This window comes from Danio aesculapii, chromosome 20, assembly GCF_903798145.1.
Source record: "Danio aesculapii chromosome 20, fDanAes4.1, whole genome shotgun sequence".
Taxonomy (NCBI): Eukaryota; Metazoa; Chordata; class Actinopteri; order Cypriniformes; family Danionidae; genus Danio; species Danio aesculapii.
In genome coordinates, this window is record NC_079454.1 from 38,699,639 (window position 1) to 38,717,178 (window position 17,540).

Genomic DNA, 17,540 nt, shown 5'->3' on the forward strand with positions numbered 1-17,540 from the left:
TTTAAAGAAATATAACGATGAATAGAGGTGATTGAAAAGAACAAACTGAGAAAGGTTTGATGAACTTTCAATTAGAGGCTGTTTGCATTACTATGTATTTTTTTGGGTCTATGTTATAAAATGTAAATGTACAAATGGAATCAAACATAATATGTCAAAGATGCCAAATGAGTAAAATATGTTTCATGTAAAAAGAAGAGATAAGTAAAAGAAGAAATAAGTTAAAGTATAGACTAATGATGTGTGTGGTAATCTGGTGGGGAAAATAATAAGCTTGTGCTTCATCCCGGTTCCTTTCGACCATGTTGAAATGCATTTTTGTTTAAAGAATTGTTTTATGTATGATTTTTCTGTTCAAAATAAATAAATCAAATCAAATTATTATTAACTATTTAGTTAACTAAAACAAAACCTTAAAAAAAATGTATGTTGTCTTGGGAATTAACTGAAAGTTTAAGCTGCTGTGCCAAAATTACTAACGGGAAACAAATAATTAAAGCTAAACTATATGCACATTTTTTTAATATATAAACAAAAAGTTAAATATATATATTATTAAATAATAATAAAAAAAGAATTATATAATCATCAGTTTCAGAAACGTCAATGAGTAGCAGAATATATGATTACTATGTGCAAATGAAAGCTCCAATTTTAAATAGAAACCTTTCCCACAATGCACTTAAATGTTCATTTTCATTTATCCTGAGCTTAATAAATAAAAACATTAGTGTAACAATAATTCTTACATCTTAAAAAAGTAGGAATAAGTATCTGAATAAATCTAAAACTAAACAATCAAAAACATTATTAAAAAAGTTACCAAAATCTATAAGAGTAATAGTAAAAACAGGAAAACTCTCTGAATATTTAGAGTGAACATTTACTCACCCTCATGTTGTATGAAGCATTTGTACTGTAACTTTCGATCTTTCAGTCAACACAAAAGGAATGAACACACAATTATATACGGTATCATAAAGACTAATTTAAGCATTTTATTTACCATTTTTAAACTTGACACCCTCGGTCTTCGTTAATTTTTGGTTCATAGGGGAGAGTGGGGACGGTTGCAACACTTTTTTTTGCATTCCCTCTAGTTTCTCAGAGACAGTTTTTTGTGAAAACCCAAAATTTTAACATAATAAACCCACATCTATTGGACAACTTAAGCATAACTATATGCTTTTTTCATATAAATAAAAAAGTTAGATATATTGACATGTTTACATTTACTTTCTTTTAATGTTATTTATTTATTCATCTTCATATCTAACTTTTTTGTTTATATAAAAAAATAGCATATAGTTAAGAGGGGGGACAGTTGCAAGACTTTTTGCATTTCCTTGTTTCTCAGAGACAGTTTTTTGTGGAAACCCAAAATTTTTATACAATAAATCCACATCTATTGGACACCCACCCACATTGATATGTGTACATATGATAATATATGCAGTAATTTAAACTTGAACAGACAAAGTCAAACATTGCAACTGACCCCAAGCAGGGAGACGGTTGCAAGAACCCACAGGGACTGTTGCAAAATTCATTAAAATTTAATAATAATAAAACATCAGGTTGGACTAAAAGTAATTTGGTTAAATTGTTCATATAAATAGACAGTATGAGAGATTTTCTGAACATTAAAAAAAAAAAAAAAAAAAAATTCACTTTTTTTTTCCCTAAAAATGAGTTTTATACTGAAGGAATCTTCACATATGGCTGGTTTCTCTCAGATTAAAGGAGGGTCTAACTAAGAATATGTAACGTTAGTATGAATATCGTCATTCTAGCTCATTCCTGAATGGAGGAAAAAAGTGTTATTGCAACTGCCCCATGTTTGCAACTCCCCACTCTCCCCTACTTAAAAAAAATAAGGTCAATATTCTTCAAACACTCTACACCTTTTGTGCTTCACGGAAAAAGGCACAAAAGTAGGGTGAGAAAGTAACGTTACTGGCAGAGATGAATTCGTAAAGTTTCTGTCTATGAAGTAACTGGAAACTCTACCTAGGTCTGCCCTGCATCTGCTAGCAAGCCAAAAACTGAGATCAGCGAGAGTTCAGGGGCAGTCTTCGGGTTGTATGAGGACACAGAGAGAGCAAAAGCTGGAGAAGAACCTGTGTTTTAACGCAGAACAGACCTGGTTTTTCTTCTACTCACTGTTAACAGACAAATAACAGCGTCCGACAACAAAGAAGAGGAGGCTTGGAGGTTCATGTGAGACATGGTCTGGATAATGAGGCACTGTGGTTCCTCAAATAGGAGTATATCAAGTGAGTGATCTCAAAATCAAATGTCACTGAAATCCAGGCAATGACAAGGTAAACGCTGGAATGTTTTTAATATTTCAGCTCAAATGAGCGATTGTTTCCGTCTCCTCATTTGGTGGTCCTCCTATTATCTGAATGACTGGAGCGCCATCTTGTGGATTGATCGAATCTTTCCTCACTTTAGGTTTGGGAGCTAAAAAATGAGGTAAAGCATCAGTTTCATAAACATGTCATTTAGTAGAATCACAGTGTGAATTACAGGGGGGTTTGGGGATGTAAATTTAGCAATTAGAAACCTTTTTTTAAGTGGTACTTAAATAACTAGATATTTTTATAAATACCATAAGGAGAGTACAAACAAAAAGCTGTTAAAACTGTTATCAAGGCCTATTTTTTTTCTTTTTCTTTATTTGTTATTTTATTTTGTTTTACCTTTCGAGTTTTTGTACTTCTATATTATTTTAATATGATTTTTATATTTTTGTACACCTATGACATTGTTTTGTACGTGTCCTTCCTGCATTAATAAAACAATAATAATAATACAGAAGGGTTTGTGGGATTGAACCGCTCTAATTACCTTCCCCCTAGAGAATACTGAGAAAATGTTTGCTCTGATCTGTATTTTAAATAATAATATTAATAATTAAATAATAGATCATCTAAATACACATTTGATCACCCCTATGACGGTTCATACCACTTTGGGGAATATTGATTTAACAGTCTGAAACTGCAGATGTAGACCACCGATAGACATCCTAAGTGTTCAAAAGACTGTTTCCTGATAAAATAAGAGTATGTTTCTACATAAAAGTCAAATTAGACGCATAATTTGACCTACAGTAACTTCTAAATGAGCAAATCACAAACACTAGGGCAGAATACACTAAATATCCCTCACAACACTGAAAACGTATGCTTAAATAGGTTTTTATTAATACAATAGATGTAATTTAATTAAATACATGAATCTGATTCATTGAAGCATGTATTACACAAACTAACATTACCAAAAAAGTTGACCCCCCCCCCCCCCCCACCCCAAGTGGAATTATATTAATATGATTATTGACATACCAGTTTAACACACATATTAACACTGATTAATACGGTGCCTACAGAAAATCATACCCCAGTGAAATAATTACTTTATTTGTCATAAAGTCTGAAATCAAATCACATTCTAAATAGGTCTATAGGTATACACAGGATATGATGATTGTCTATAGGCACTGTATGTGCAATTGATAACTATAATTTAAAATAAAACCTTTTCCACCTATTAAATGTTCATTTACTTTTAATCTAAGCTTAATGAATAAATAAAATCATAAAAAGTTGTGTAAAATCAATTCTTACATCTAAAAAAAACAGTAGGAATGTGCATTAAGAAAACTAAAATACTGCATTAATAGTACAACTTCTTAATCTAAACCAAAAAATGTATGGCCTATATACACTTACCGGCCACATTATTAGGCACACCTTACTAGTGCCGGGTTGGGCTTCCTTTTGTCTTCTATACTGCCTTAATCCTTCATGGCATAGATTTAACAAGGGACTGGAAATATTCCTCAGAGATTTTGGTCCATATTGACATGATGGCATCATGCAGTTGCTGCAGATTTGCCGGCTGCATATCCATGATGTGAATCTCCTGTTCCACCACATCCCAAAGGTGCTCTATTTGATTGAGTTCTGGTCACTGTGTAGGCCATTTGAGTACATTTTTGAACTCATTGTCATGTTCAAGAAACCAGTCTGAGATGATTTGCGCTTTATGGTATGGCGCATTATACTGCTGGAAGTAACCATCAGAAGATGGATACAATGTGGTCACAAAGGGATGGACATGGTCAACAACAATACTCAGGTAGGCTGTGGCATTGACACGATGCTCAATTGGTACTAATCGGCCCAAAGTGTGCCAAGAAAATATCCCCCAGATCCTTACACCACCACCATCAGCCACCATACAAGGCAGGATGAATCCATCCTTTCATGCTGTTAATGCCAAATTCTGACCCTACCATTCGAATATTGCAGCAGAAATTGAGACTCATTAGACCAGGCAACGTTTTCCCAATCTACAGTTGTCCAATTTTGGTGAGCCTGTTCGAATTACATTTGCACCCACAGAACTGCAGCTCACTGGATATTTTCTCTTTTTCTGACCATTCTCAGTTAGTCAGCAGTTTCTCAACAATCATGCCACATTCAAAGTCACTTAAATAACCTTTCTTCCTCATTCTGATGCTTGGTTTGAACTGCAGCAGATCCTCTTGACCATGTCTACATGCCTAAATGCACAGAGTTGCTACCAAAATTTGCGCTAATGAGCAGTTGAACAGGTGTACCTAATACAGTGGCCGGTGAATATATATTATTTAAACAATTGACCTCAAACATCACATGGGTACAGTCCTGTCTTGTTTAATAATTAATAGTAATTCTGTTTGCCATTTCTTTAATACATATCGGCAAATTAAAGGCTTTATGGACATGGGGTATTTGGCATTCACCAGAACTTTCGGCTTTCAGCAGCCCCACTAAATCAGAAAATAATGTTGTAATTAAGTATTAATAACTGATGTGCTTTGATTAAAATAATCAACGATTATTGGATCCTTTTGTCTTTAAAGAGACCAGTGTTTGCATCAGGGCATATCAATGAAAATATTAATGGGCACTTACAGTATGCAATAAAAATATTTCATGCTTACCGTTTGGGTTTTCTTGTTTATAAAAAGTCTTGAGCATTTCAACAGCTTCTTCCGCTCTATAGCCTGCGATGCACTGTAATAAGCAAATAAGCATGTGCTACGGTGAAAATATGCAATGCGGTCTGGTCTAAAATCTGGGGAATGTGGGAGTTTCGACAAGAAAAATACTCTAGCCACAGTGAATAAAAGAGGACAATGCAGAATTTAAGAAACTGGCTTTCTTTTTTAGATCTGATCACAAGCTGGAATTTAAACTGAACTGGACAGGATTTGGAGAGAATTCTTTTACCTTAAATGAAGTTCCAGTTTGTGGTAAATTATCTGACGAGACATCCAAAACAGAGCCACAGCCTCCGAACCGCTCGTTTTTACACCCATAAACAACAAAAGGTATGCCTATGAAACTGTTAAGGTGCCTTTTAGTGATCGTATGATTATTTTAGTAAGACAAAAAATGGGGAAAAAAAAAACATTTAATGACTTTTAGTTTAATATATAAAAATGTTAATATTTATATATATTTATTTATAAACATTTGACCAAGTGTAAGAACAACTTATTTTAAAAGTTGTGCTAAAAAAATGTTGTTCTTGTGAACTTCATTAATTAAATGATTATGAAAAAACTTACAAATATTCCACTAAAATAAGCAGCACAACTGTTCTCAACATTAGCCATACAAAATGATTTCTGAAAGAAAATGAGACTGGAGTATTCATTCATTCATTTCTACTACTAAAATAGAAAACAGTTCTTTTAAATTATAATAATAATATTTCACAATTTAGGCCTGTCACAATAATCAGTATAACGACTTATTGCACAACACATGGACATGACCTCAATCATCTTCGGTGACGCAATATACACCTTGTATATACATAATCGCCTGTATATACATAAAAACTAATTCTAGCAACATTTTAGCTGATTGTGCAACATCTCTAGCGCTATTGGAGGTTTCAGTGTCAGTATGGTTTAAAAAAACACTATAGCGTTTACTATAAATTACTTTAGTATATTTTCATGTAGGTGTCTGAAAACTGAAAATAGATAGGCAGCAGATATTGCAGCCTCTGTTACTTTTCCCCTTCCACTTTTTTGTCATTATCAACATTTATCATTATATATTTAGGATATGCGTTTTCACATTCTGATTTCAAGGCCTCTTTATTAAATTATTAAAATGACTTTAATTAAATTTAATATTCTTAAGAATAAAATATTGTTTTGGAGAGTGTACTTGCATTGTGTTGATATTATATTGTCAATATGGCATTATATAATGAGTGGCATAAAATGATCATAAAATGACAATAATATCATTTATCAGAATATATTTTGGTGCAATATATCGTACAACAAAAAATAGATATTGTGACACACCTAACTGTGTTTTTAATCATATAAATGAACCCTTGAGGATTTCAAAAATCCTACAAATCTTAGACAGTACTACAAAATTGAATATCTTTATAGTAGAGCATGTATAAGTTTATTAACCAATAGTGAAATGGCTTGAAGGATACAAAGCAGACGCAGAGCAGCAGCACACATGATACACGGCTCCACTGTCACATAAAGTACAGTCTGTTCACACACCTCCTTCCAGTCCTTCTCTCTGAAATGACACCAAGCCAGCACTTGATCCAGTGCCACCATTTCCGCATGCCGAGTAGCCTTGGGCAAAGCAGGCACAGACGACAGGTTATTTCATAGTTTCCAAAGATTCTCTGTGCTTTACTACAGAGAATCATTAATCAAAGTTCACAATTTGATTAATAAGATATTTTTATTAGACTTATTTTTAAAAATCTAAAAAAAGTTACAAAACCCACAGATTGAGACACAAAAAAATAGGTCATAGTTTACAATAAGGTTTCATTAGTTAATGTTAGTTAATGCATTTACTAACATGAGCTAATTCTGAACAATACTAGTGCAGCCTTTATTAATCATAGATTAACATTTACTTGTGCATTATTAAAATCCAAATTCATGCTTGCTAACCTTAGATAATGTACTGCGTGAGTTAACATGAAATAACAATGAACATTGTTATTTCTTTAATGTTAAAAAAGATGACTAAATGCTGTAATAAAAATATTGTTTATTGTTTGTTCATGTTAGCAAATACATTAACTAATACAACTATATTGTAAAGTGTTACCAAAAAATACATTTAAAGGTATAGTTAGTTCATCATTTAAACCACACTTTTTTTGTGAACACAAAAGAAGATATTTTGAAGAATGTTGGAAAGAAATATTATGGAAGTCAATGGCTACCATTTACCAACATGAAAAATTCCAACATATTTTCCATATTTAACATAAAAAAAACTTGGAACAAGTCAAGGGGGAGTAAATGACAACAGATTGACATTTTTGGGTGTAAATTTTAAAAACTGTTCCTTTAAATTCTGAAATTAAAAAAACATGCCAACTGACACCTAGGTGAGCCACTATGTTTATGCAATTCTGATTAAACACGAACTAATCTGAAAATTATGTTTGATTAATTATAATCTATAGACACAAACTGAAGAACAGTTATTGTCAGACAGATTAAGATAAATGCTTTTAGCTTACAATTTCAATAACCAGAAGTGAAATTTGAAATTTTGTACAATCTACATCAGGGTTATTTTGTATCCACTTACATTTTTGGTTTCATTCACCTCATTTCTTCCCTTTCCAATAATCTCATTGTTGTAAACCATTAAACAGCCAACGGGAACCTCGCCGTTTTCAAGAGCTTCAACTGCCTGTAAAGGACATTAATGTGTTTACTATTTTCTCAGAACAATCCTAAATACACCACATAATTTCACAAAGACAATTAAAAATAATATGGGATATAAAGAAGTTATTACAAGAAGCTGTGATATAGACCATATTAATGGATGTAAACAAAAACAAGGGTCCCAGCATATTTCCTATTTTACATTTTTAATTTCTACAGCTTCAGAGAATCCAAAAAGAGCTGCATATTGATACATAATGTTATGATAGCTGTTTTAACATTAAGTTATGATTGAATTTCCTCTCGTTACAGTTATGAAATAGTTTGATGACAAGCAGGAAATGTTCATGGGCCAATGACATGACCACATTGAAATGGTCTGTAGTTTCATAGAAAATAAATAATAATTCAGATTTAGAAATACACATAATAGGTTTTGTCACACAAAGGCAAGTGACAATAATTATCCTTTGAAATAACTTTTTAAAAATACTGTTTTATTTTAACTATAGTATAGTGACCAAAACTAATTAAACGAGGTAAATTATTGTGAATTCACAGTAAATATGATCATTTTGTACTACAATAAGTGGAAATGACAGTTGCCATGTTGAATACTGATAAAGAAATATTAAGGGTAACGTAAAGTTGGTTTTATATTGGCAAGAATGACTTAAAAAACAACATTAGCACTATTTAATTGACTGAGAGCACTATTGTACTTTGATAGTGATTGGCTGATAATACTCATTTTCTTTTCGGCGTAATCCCTTTATTAATCAGGGGTCGCCACAGCGGAATGAACCGCCAGCATGTTTTATGCAACCCATTATTGGGAAACCCATGGACAATTTAGCTTAACCAATTCACCAATAGTGCATGTCTTAGGACTTGTGGGGGAAACCGGAGCACCCGGAGGAAACCCACGCACACGGGGAAAACATGCTAACTCCACACAGAAACGCCAACTGACCCAGCCGAGGCTCGAACCAGCTGTGCAGTGAGGCAACAGCGCTACCCACTATAATTTATATAATGATAAATTATATTATTAAGGAAAAAGTCAGAACGTGCGAATAAAAAAAACTACTTTACCTCAATAAAAGAAACATTAAACACCAAAGAAGCTTTACCATATCAAACGCCTTTGCCATCCATGTTTGTACCTCACTATCTGAGGGCTGCAGAAAATCATTTTTCTCGGCATCAACGCTGATTTCTTGCATCCCTATAAACGTATCAATAATAAAATTGTAAGTGTACTAATAAAGTAAAGTTCGCACAAATAAAAAACCAGTAGCGTTTTCCCTGCACGTGTTTACGGAGGACTGTAATAACTGATGGACCTTTCAGGGCGGTGGACAGACCGAGTAGTCGATCAATCGACTCTATCTGTCATCTGCAGTTTGCCTGTCTGCAGCTAACATGAGAACTTATTGCCATGTAGCATTGTGCTAGCTAGTGAGTTACGTCTTAACCCGCTCTTGCATCTGTTATTTATTTATTTTTTCGGTGTCAAGTCTGTTAAAATGTTGAGTTCTACATGGAATTTCATCAAACGCCATAAGAGGAAATTCATCTTCACTGGGGTGTTTGTTGGAGGTAACTAACGTGGGCAACTGAACCACTTCCATGCTCACATATCAGTGACTGTTAACTAGCTGTAACTATTTCATGTTTTTAATAAAATACTTGTAGCTATAATATGTTAATATGACATGATGTATAGTTTAGTGTGTCATTACGGTGGTGACAACTATTATATCTTATTTCTACATTCAGCTCTTCAATCTCAGTTCACCTGTCACCTAGTTTTTCTATTGGCATTGTCAAATCAAAGTCGAAATGGACTTTACCCTGGTATTTTTACTCCGCAGAAAGGCTTTTTTAACTGACTAGTTCTTCAATACAGCATATGACTTTGTTAACATGGATGTTTTACTATATTGTATTCTCAAACTGTATTTCCAGGTGTTTATCTGCTCGGTAAATATGCACAGAGAAAAATTCAGGAGATGCAGGAGCGAGAGGCAGCTGAATACATTGCTCAAGCTCGGAGACAGTTTCATTTTGAAAGCAACCAGAGGACATGTAACATGACAGGTAAACTAAATACCGTCATAAGTGATGTTTATGTTGTTATAATTATTTATGGTGTATGTAATTTTTATTTTTTTTTTGTAGTGTTATCAATGCTCCCTACTCTCCGAGAGGCAATCATCCATCACCTGAACTCAGAGAGTCTCACTGCTTTGCTGAAGACTAAGTGAGTTATATATATTTATATATATATATATATATATATATATATATATATATATATGTGTGTGTGTGTGTGTGTGTGTGTGTGTGTGTGCGTGTGTGTTATAGATGCTTATCTACGTTATTAAAGTAAAAGAATATAAATGACGCAAGTGATCATGTCTTTCTATACAGGCCAGCGAATAAACTCGAAATCTGGGAGGATCTGAAGATTATAAGTGAGATTATTTCAAATTTTTATGTAGTCTGTCATATATTGATTTTCCATTCATTTTCTTTTTGGCTTAGTGCCTTTATTAATCAGAGGTCGCCACAGCGTAATGAACCACCAACTTATCCAGCATGTTTTACACAACGGATGCCCTTCCAGCCCTAACCCAGTACTGAGAAACATTCATACACACTCATTCACATAAATACAATACGGCCAATTGAGTTTATGCAATCTTGCTACCTACTGCGCCACCGTGTTGCATAATGTTTTTTCATTCATTCATTCATTTTCTTTTCGGCTTAGTCTCTTTATTAATCAGGAGTCACCACAGCGGAATTAACCACCAACTTATCCAGCATATGTTTTACGCAGCAGATGCCCTTCCAGCCACAACCCAGCACTGGAAAACACAAATACACTCTGACATGCACACACATACACTATGGCCAGTTTAGTTTTTTCAATTCACCTGTACCACATGTCTTTGGACTGTGGGAAACTGGAGCACCCAGAGGAAACCCAAGTGAACATGGGGAGAACATGCAAACTCCACATAGAAATGCCAACAGCCGGGGCTCGAACCAGCGACCTTCTTGCTGCGAGGCAATCATGCTACCCACTTCGCCACCGTGTCGCCTACTGATTTTTTTTTGTTAAGTATAAATATTTGGTATTTAGCAATTCAGTTACTTGAGTTTTTTTATGAACAGTAAAAATTTTGACATTAAAATATAATTGAATATATTATTTAATTCTATATAATTTCCTTTTTAACATTCTCAATCAAAAAAAAATCTTGAAAATAATAAATAACTTTTTTTTCCAGAGAAATTGAATATCAGAGAAGAGCTAAATTGTCAATTGTATTCACATAGTAACCAGTAGTAATAATTGTAGTAATAAAATAAGTAGTAATAAAAACTTTTCTTTAAAAGTACAATGTAACAAATTCCACTGACATCATGTGGGTTATTTAAAAAATGTTTGTCTATGACTTATAATTATTAAGGCATTGTCTTGGCTCAATTCTAGTATGAAACACCCACTATTGACAATCAGAATAAGTCACGCGCTACAATTCTAGGAATCTTCTGTTATACAATACATCACATTAAAGAATTTAAATGGATTATAGCCAGAAATTCTGCTTAAACTCAACCATGCCTTTTTAACACTTTTTAAGCTTAATTTGCACAATAATTCCAGGAGGATAGGCTCTGCTATTGTTTTCAAATAATTAATTAAAAGGTGGTGTTGGAATATTTAATCAATTCCATGCTTGTTCAATAAAAAAGGTCAGGAGAGGTTTTTCTTTAAGCTTTAACATATTAGCACTTTATTGCATACAACTGAATAATTCGATTTACAGAATTCGGTTATCCTCAATGCAATGCAAAAGTTACATTCAGGAGGTGCACACAGTCTTCATTTTTATGACTTCAACTTATATAGGCAGCTGATGTTAACAGGTGGAGTTTAATGGAATTCGTCACTTGTCAATCATTCTCCAGTCCTCCATTGGCCGCACCCATACATACATCCTCTTTTTCTACTAATTTTCTGCACACCATTAAAAAGCACAAGATTTTCAAATTCTGGGTAAGCTAAAATTGTCCGTAATGTATGTGTTTGAATGAGAGTGTATTGATGTTTCCCAGTACTGTGTTGTGGCTGGAAGGGCATTCGCTGCATAAAACATATGCTGTAATAGTTGGCGGTTCATTTATCTGTGGTGAATGACACTTGAAAATAGCCATGTTGGGCGTAGGTTTAGTGGTTTTAACAACACTAAAGTCTAATAAGTCAAATTATTATGACATTTCTAAATCCTGCCTCCGATTAATGCTGCTCTATTCTTTTTCTAAAACACCCATCTCTGTGTTCAGGTTTTACCCGCAGCATTGTAGCTGTTTACAGCACTTGCATGCTGGTTGTGTTACTCAGAGTTCAGCTCAACATAATCGGTGGATATCTGTACCTGGATAACTCTGTGACAAAAAATGGAATGGTACATCAGCTTTTTTAGCAGAATAGCAATCAGAAATTATCACGTTAAAGCACATAAACATTTAATTTCTCTCATACTGCAATTTTAGACCCCCTTGGCACCGCCTGATGTTCAACAACAGTATCTTTCCAGTATCCAACATCTTCTTGGAGAAGGTGAGGACAATGTCAGATCTGTATACGAGTGTATAATCTGTATTACAGTTTAATCCTCTGTTTGCAAGCTCATATCCCCTATAGCTGACACTGATGTTCATTTTGTTTGTTTTTTTTAGGCCTCATGGAACTGATAACTGTGGTGAAGAAAGCTGTTCAGGAAGTTTTTGGACCGTATGTTGATGGATTAATTTGAGAAATTAATTTAAATCTATTCTACTGGCGAGTGCAGCTATCATATGGTGACAGTATTGTATATTTATCAAGAGAGCAAACTATTTTCCATGTCTCCTCAGGGTATCTTTGAAGCAATGTTTGTCTCTACAAGATCTGGAGCAACAGTTGACTCAGATCAGACAGTTAGTGGAGGACAACTCCTCTAAACACAAAAGTCTTTCCTGGTACATGATGCCTGATGAAGAGAACACACTTGCCTCACAGGTAGATGTATAGTATATATATAACGGATAATTTATGCATACTTTCTAAATTACATACAGTTGAAGTCAAAATAATTAGTTTTAACAGAGCAAGGAATTTTTCACAGTATTTCCTATCATTTTTTTTCTGGAGAAAGTCTTATTTGTTTTATTTATTACCCTAACGTGCCTGGTTGACCTAATTAACATAGTTGAGCCTTTAAATTGCACTTTAAGCTGAATATGTACTGTCATCATGGCAAAGATAAAATAAATGTTATTAGAAATTAGTTATTAAACTAATTTTTTGAAATTATGTTTATTATATTATGTTAAATAAATAAATTGCTTAGAAATGTGTTGAATTTTTTTTCCATTAAACAGAAATTGGAGAAAAGATAAACGGGGATAATAATTCAGGAGGGCTAATAATTCTGACTTAAACTGTATATAACGCATTCATTAATTTGTTTCTGGGTCAAAGCTGGTTGATTTTTGTAATCCAATAAAATTGGACAATATTAATTTAATTTATACAGAAAGCATATTAAATGCAAGTAAGAGCTCTACTCTAATGTTTCTTTGACGGTGTCTACTTATGTCTTAAATAATTTTTGTAAAACTAAAATGTCATTGGGTGAAATAATATTCCATTGTCATTCAGCATAACAGATGTATTTATCAGCCCCTCCAGGATTTTGCAGTGATGCGGTTTCTTTTTATATCTGCAACATAAAGTTAACGGTTATGTGATTGTGATTCATAAAAACCTGAAGAATTATTTCCTTCGATTTTTGTGTTTTGCTGTGAAAATACAGAATTTTTTATAACATTTATTTTTCTTCTTTGATCTCAAGAACCACTGGAGTCTAAAAATCCTGGAGGGACTTAATGTAAAATAAATCAATATACCTGTTCTGAGCTGTATTTAATAAAATATATAAAAGTATACATAAATATACTGACAAATGGGTAAAGCATAGTTGTAGTTTGCATAGTAGTTTGATTGATGGTGGCAAAAAATAAAAATATATATAATTAAAATTTTGTGACTAGATAAACCATTATTATTATATAGTATATATTATAATAATTGTAATATATTTTTTCCAAAATATATTTATTGGGTTTTGTTTAAACTACAAAACAAAATACTTAAAAAAAAAATACAAATCTAAAATAATTAAAAGATAATTGGTTAAAAAGGTGAAAATAAATATGTGAACAAATTACATAAATTCAAATAATGACAGTACATAATTAAAAAATAAATAAATAATAACAATGTTCAGTACATTTTTGTGTGCTGTATAAACTTGTTAATTGTTGCTGAAATGTAAGACATCTGAATAATACAATAAGACACCCACAAAGGTTTGAAAGCTCAAACATCAAAAAATGTTGCATTGTCCATCTGGTTAAGAAAGTGTTGAAAGGGGGTCCATAATTTATAAAAAAATCTTGTAATTTTCCTTTCACAGAGTATGTCAGCTTCTAATTGTAATATAATATTTGAGCATCAAACTGGCACATTAGTGTAATTTCTGAAGAATCGTGTGACACTGAAAGCTGTATTGATGCTGAAAAGGACATTTTATGTTTATCTGTATATTTATTTCTGTATAATGACATTTTTTAGGCCTGTGGTCTCACAGAGAATGATGTCACAACGATAAAGCTACTAAATGAAACCAGAGATATGCTCGAAAGGTGAGGAAAATCTAAATAGATCTGAATTAAAACTACACTCTAAAAAAATGACATTTGTTATTTGTTCAAACTACTTATTTTAAATGAGCTGAAACAACACAATTCTTGGGGGTTTTTTTTGGGACAACTTAATTGTTTTATGTTCAATCCACTTAAATTTGTAAAAAAAAAAAAAAAAAACTAGTAAGTTATCTTAATTCATTCAAGTCCCTACACAAAGATGATTGTGTGAGCTTTTTTAGTGTAGTCATAGAATAAACTAAATGCAATCTTTTTTTCTGAACATCTTAACACATCACACATTCTATTCTTTTTTTTAAAAGACATAAACAAATCTAAATTCAAACAACATTTACGATAAAAAGCTAAGAAGGTTGTACTAATCAGATATCACTAAAACATTCTTTTGAGCACTACCAGGTACTAATTGCTCCACAACTTCTTCTTTTTTCAGTCCAGACTTCAATATTGTTCTGCACACTTGCTTGAATCGAGGATTTGTCCGATTTCTAGACAACATGGCAGAGTTTTTCCGACCCCCACAGAGAGACTCCACTCCCTCCAGCACACCTCACCAGTCAGTGGACATGTTTTTCATTTCATTAAGCAAAATGACTGAATGGATATGGTTAAAAATAATAATTATTAGGACACTTAAAGGGTTCATTTACAAAGGTCTCAGGGAACAACATGAGCTAAAAATGTAAATATTTAAAGGTAATTCTGGCTTTTAATCTAACAGTTCTGGAGTGTAATAAAAAACATCTGAATTCATTACATTGTAAAAACAAGCTTTAATTGTGCCATGCAGAATTTACATCACACAATTTTGTTGTATATCATCTAAATTTCAAGTTCACACAGTCTCACAGTTCTGAATTCTGAATTTGCATCTCTCGGGTCAGGCTTTAAAATGACCAGCTAAAACCAGCTTGACCAGCCTAGCCAGGCTGGGAGCCCAGCCAAAACCAGCTATGTCCAGCTTAAACCAGGCTGGTCAAGCTGGATTTAGCTGGTCATTTTCCAGCTTGACCAGCCTGAAAATGGCTGGAAACCAGCCTGGAAATGGCCTAAACCCCTCTAAAGGTTGGGAACTAATTGAGGATGAGTAAAGTATTGTTTTTGGGTGAACTACCCCTTTAACTATGCGTTCACACCGAAGGCGGAGAGAGCATCAAACTAGCCGGAAGTCATTCATTTTCAATGGGAGCTGGCGGCGAGGGGCGGCGTGGCGCATCGTCTTCGGTGTGGGCTTTGAAGAGAGTTTAAATCAAGTCAAATTTATGGTATTGAGCTATGATGCGGTTTGGCGGCAAGCAATTAGAATGTAGAAGTCCACCGCTTGAGAGGAGTCCAGAGAACACAGTCCTGCGAACTTTGGTTTCGACCACAGTTCCCAAAGGTTTGCTTATTGCAGTTGCCGGATTTACAATTATTTACGATATTTTCTTACAAGGACTTTAAAAGAAGTTACTGGTGAGTTACTGATGTGCATTAAATGTTATGTGTTTTTTAAAACGGGATTGACGCTCTTGCTGCCGGTGTGAACACACAGTAAGAGTTCTGAATTTAGGTCTCACATTTCTAACCTTTTTCTTAATTTTCACCTCACATTTGACTTTCCTAAAGAATTCAGAAATTTTCTTTAAGAATTCTTAGTTTACATCTCCCATTTTTACTTGTGTCTTTAAGAATTCTGAATTTGCAATGTTTACTCTACATTTTGGGTTCACGTTAACAATTAATTTATTAATCTGTTTTAAATGAAATGCTAAATCAGAGCTGCTTTTTTATCCCTCCAGACTATCGCATGTAAGCCTCCCACTAGCCAAAATCATTCCCATAATCAACGGACAGATCCATTCAATATGCAGCGAAATTCCAAGCCACTTTGTTCAGGTGAGAACCTTCATATCCACTGACACTTTTTTTCATATAAAGGCTTCCCATACATAACTTGTTCCTTCCTGTGTGGCTTTTCAGGATCTCCTGTTGATAGACCAGGTGAAAGAGTTTGCCGCCAACGTATACGAAACCTTCAGCACCCCTCAGGAACTTCAGAAGTGAACAAGACATAAAAGCAAAACTCCTACAAATCTCTCATGCCGTACAGCACAGACTTGCTCTCGTTATGCACCAGAAAATCAACATGGAGGAAAAAAAAACTTGAATCAAGTTCTAAGTGTGTGTTAAAGGAGTTCAGATTCACTGTTGTTAGTAGGCATTCAGTTTGGAGTATAGCTTTAGCTGACCCCTCTGTATGCTGTGACCCTCTTAACATTGTCCAGGGCATGCCAAGGATTTTAGTCTATAATAAACTGTAGCACATTATTTATTTAAATTTTAATAAACAAACCCCTGTAGCATAACATTGTCATTAATATCACAAATAAAATGGACAAAAACTAATTCACTTTGACACGTTCACATCTGCAGTATATGGACTTCAATGGGTCTTTTTGTTTATTATATCATTATTATATCTAAGGTTGCAGCTTCTGGACCAAAACTCACCTTTGCACCAGTAAACCGCGCATGATGTTTTAGCACTACTGCTAAGCAAACGGACATTTGGGAGCATTTTCGTTTGTATCGACTTTCATTTTGGATGGCTCTACTACTAACTGATATGACATGATGGAAATTGTTTCGCAAAATGGTACAGTTCGTAGTATGCTATTCTTTTTTTTCTTTTTGTAAAATGACCCATGAATGTTAAATAATAATGTGAGTAATATTATTGGAACTATTCATTAAAAGAAATCACTTTGACTATACAGTGCATGTTGTTTGGGTTTTACTAAAAGTTTATACTTTATTTTAAATTGACTTACTTTCTGTAAGTATACTGATATTAAGATATGTTCATGTTTTTGAAAGAAATACTGCTTCTGACCCAGGCTGTGTTTATTTGATCAAAATAGAGTAAAATTTCAAGGGTAATATTGTACAAATGTTATTTACATTCAAAATAACTTTGTGTGAATACAATTAAAAATGTTATGTATTTTTAAATATTTGACAATTC

At 33.4% G+C, this 17,540-nt stretch overlaps 2 protein-coding genes across 4 annotated transcripts; one reads left to right on the forward strand and one right to left on the reverse strand.

Annotated features, from left to right (window-relative positions):
- Nucleotides 1–1,683: 1,683 nt before the first annotated feature.
- On the reverse strand, nucleotides 1,684–9,098 carry adat2 (adenosine deaminase tRNA specific 2). Of its 2 annotated transcripts, none has more exons than XM_056481033.1 (6): nucleotides 8,878–9,098; nucleotides 7,662–7,766; nucleotides 6,529–6,679; nucleotides 5,289–5,395; nucleotides 5,000–5,072; nucleotides 1,684–2,466 (listed from the first exon to the last, which is right to left on the reverse strand). In XM_056481033.1, the coding sequence occupies exons 1-6, from the start codon at nucleotides 8,968–8,970 to the stop codon at nucleotides 2,351–2,353; spliced, it is 645 nt and encodes a 214-aa protein (XP_056337008.1). In that variant the 5' UTR covers nucleotides 8,971–9,098; the 3' UTR covers nucleotides 1,684–2,350. The 2 variants fall into 2 exon arrangements, with proteins under 2 accessions (XP_056337008.1, XP_056337009.1); XM_056481034.1 differs by having other exon boundaries at nucleotides 8,840–8,907.
- A 42-nt stretch (nucleotides 9,099–9,140) lies between these two features.
- On the forward strand, nucleotides 9,141–17,294 carry pex3 (peroxisomal biogenesis factor 3). 2 transcript variants are annotated; one of them, XM_056481030.1, is made up of 12 exons: nucleotides 9,141–9,346; nucleotides 9,716–9,847; nucleotides 9,929–10,010; nucleotides 10,181–10,224; nucleotides 12,107–12,228; nucleotides 12,317–12,386; nucleotides 12,506–12,557; nucleotides 12,680–12,824; nucleotides 14,442–14,512; nucleotides 14,967–15,089; nucleotides 16,315–16,411; nucleotides 16,496–17,294. In XM_056481030.1, exons 1-12 carry the CDS (start codon nucleotides 9,274–9,276, stop codon nucleotides 16,577–16,579), a joined length of 1,095 nt encoding a protein of 364 aa, XP_056337005.1. In that variant the 5' UTR covers nucleotides 9,141–9,273; the 3' UTR covers nucleotides 16,580–17,294. The 2 variants fall into 2 exon arrangements, with proteins under 2 accessions (XP_056337005.1, XP_056337004.1); XM_056481029.1 differs by having other exon boundaries at nucleotides 9,142–9,346; nucleotides 12,317–12,383; nucleotides 12,503–12,557.
- Nucleotides 17,295–17,540: the final 246 nt, after the last annotated feature.

Excerpts from the sequence above, each read along its gene's own strand:
- adat2 (XM_056481033.1), bottom strand. The coding sequence starts at position 8,970 with ATGCAAGAAATCAGCGTTGATGCCGAGAAAAATGATTTTCTGCAGCCC. Across the intron at positions 7,767-8,877 it reads TGGCAAAGGCGTTTGATATG|GCAGTTGAAGCTCTTGAAAA; the intron begins GTAAAGCTTCTT and ends TGTCCTTTACAG. Across the intron at positions 5,396-6,528 it reads TGCTGCTCTGCGTCTGCTTT|GCATACCTTTTGTTGTTTAT; the intron begins GTATCCTTCAAG and ends ACAGTTTCATAG.
- pex3 (XM_056481030.1), top strand. The coding sequence starts at position 9,274 with ATGTTGAGTTCTACATGGAATTTCATCAAACGCCATAAGAGGAAATTC. Across the intron at positions 10,011-10,180 it reads ACTGCTTTGCTGAAGACTAA|GCCAGCGAATAAACTCGAAA; the intron begins GTGAGTTATATA and ends CTTTCTATACAG. Across the intron at positions 12,229-12,316 it reads CTGTGACAAAAAATGGAATG|ACCCCCTTGGCACCGCCTGA; the intron begins GTACATCAGCTT and ends CTGCAATTTTAG.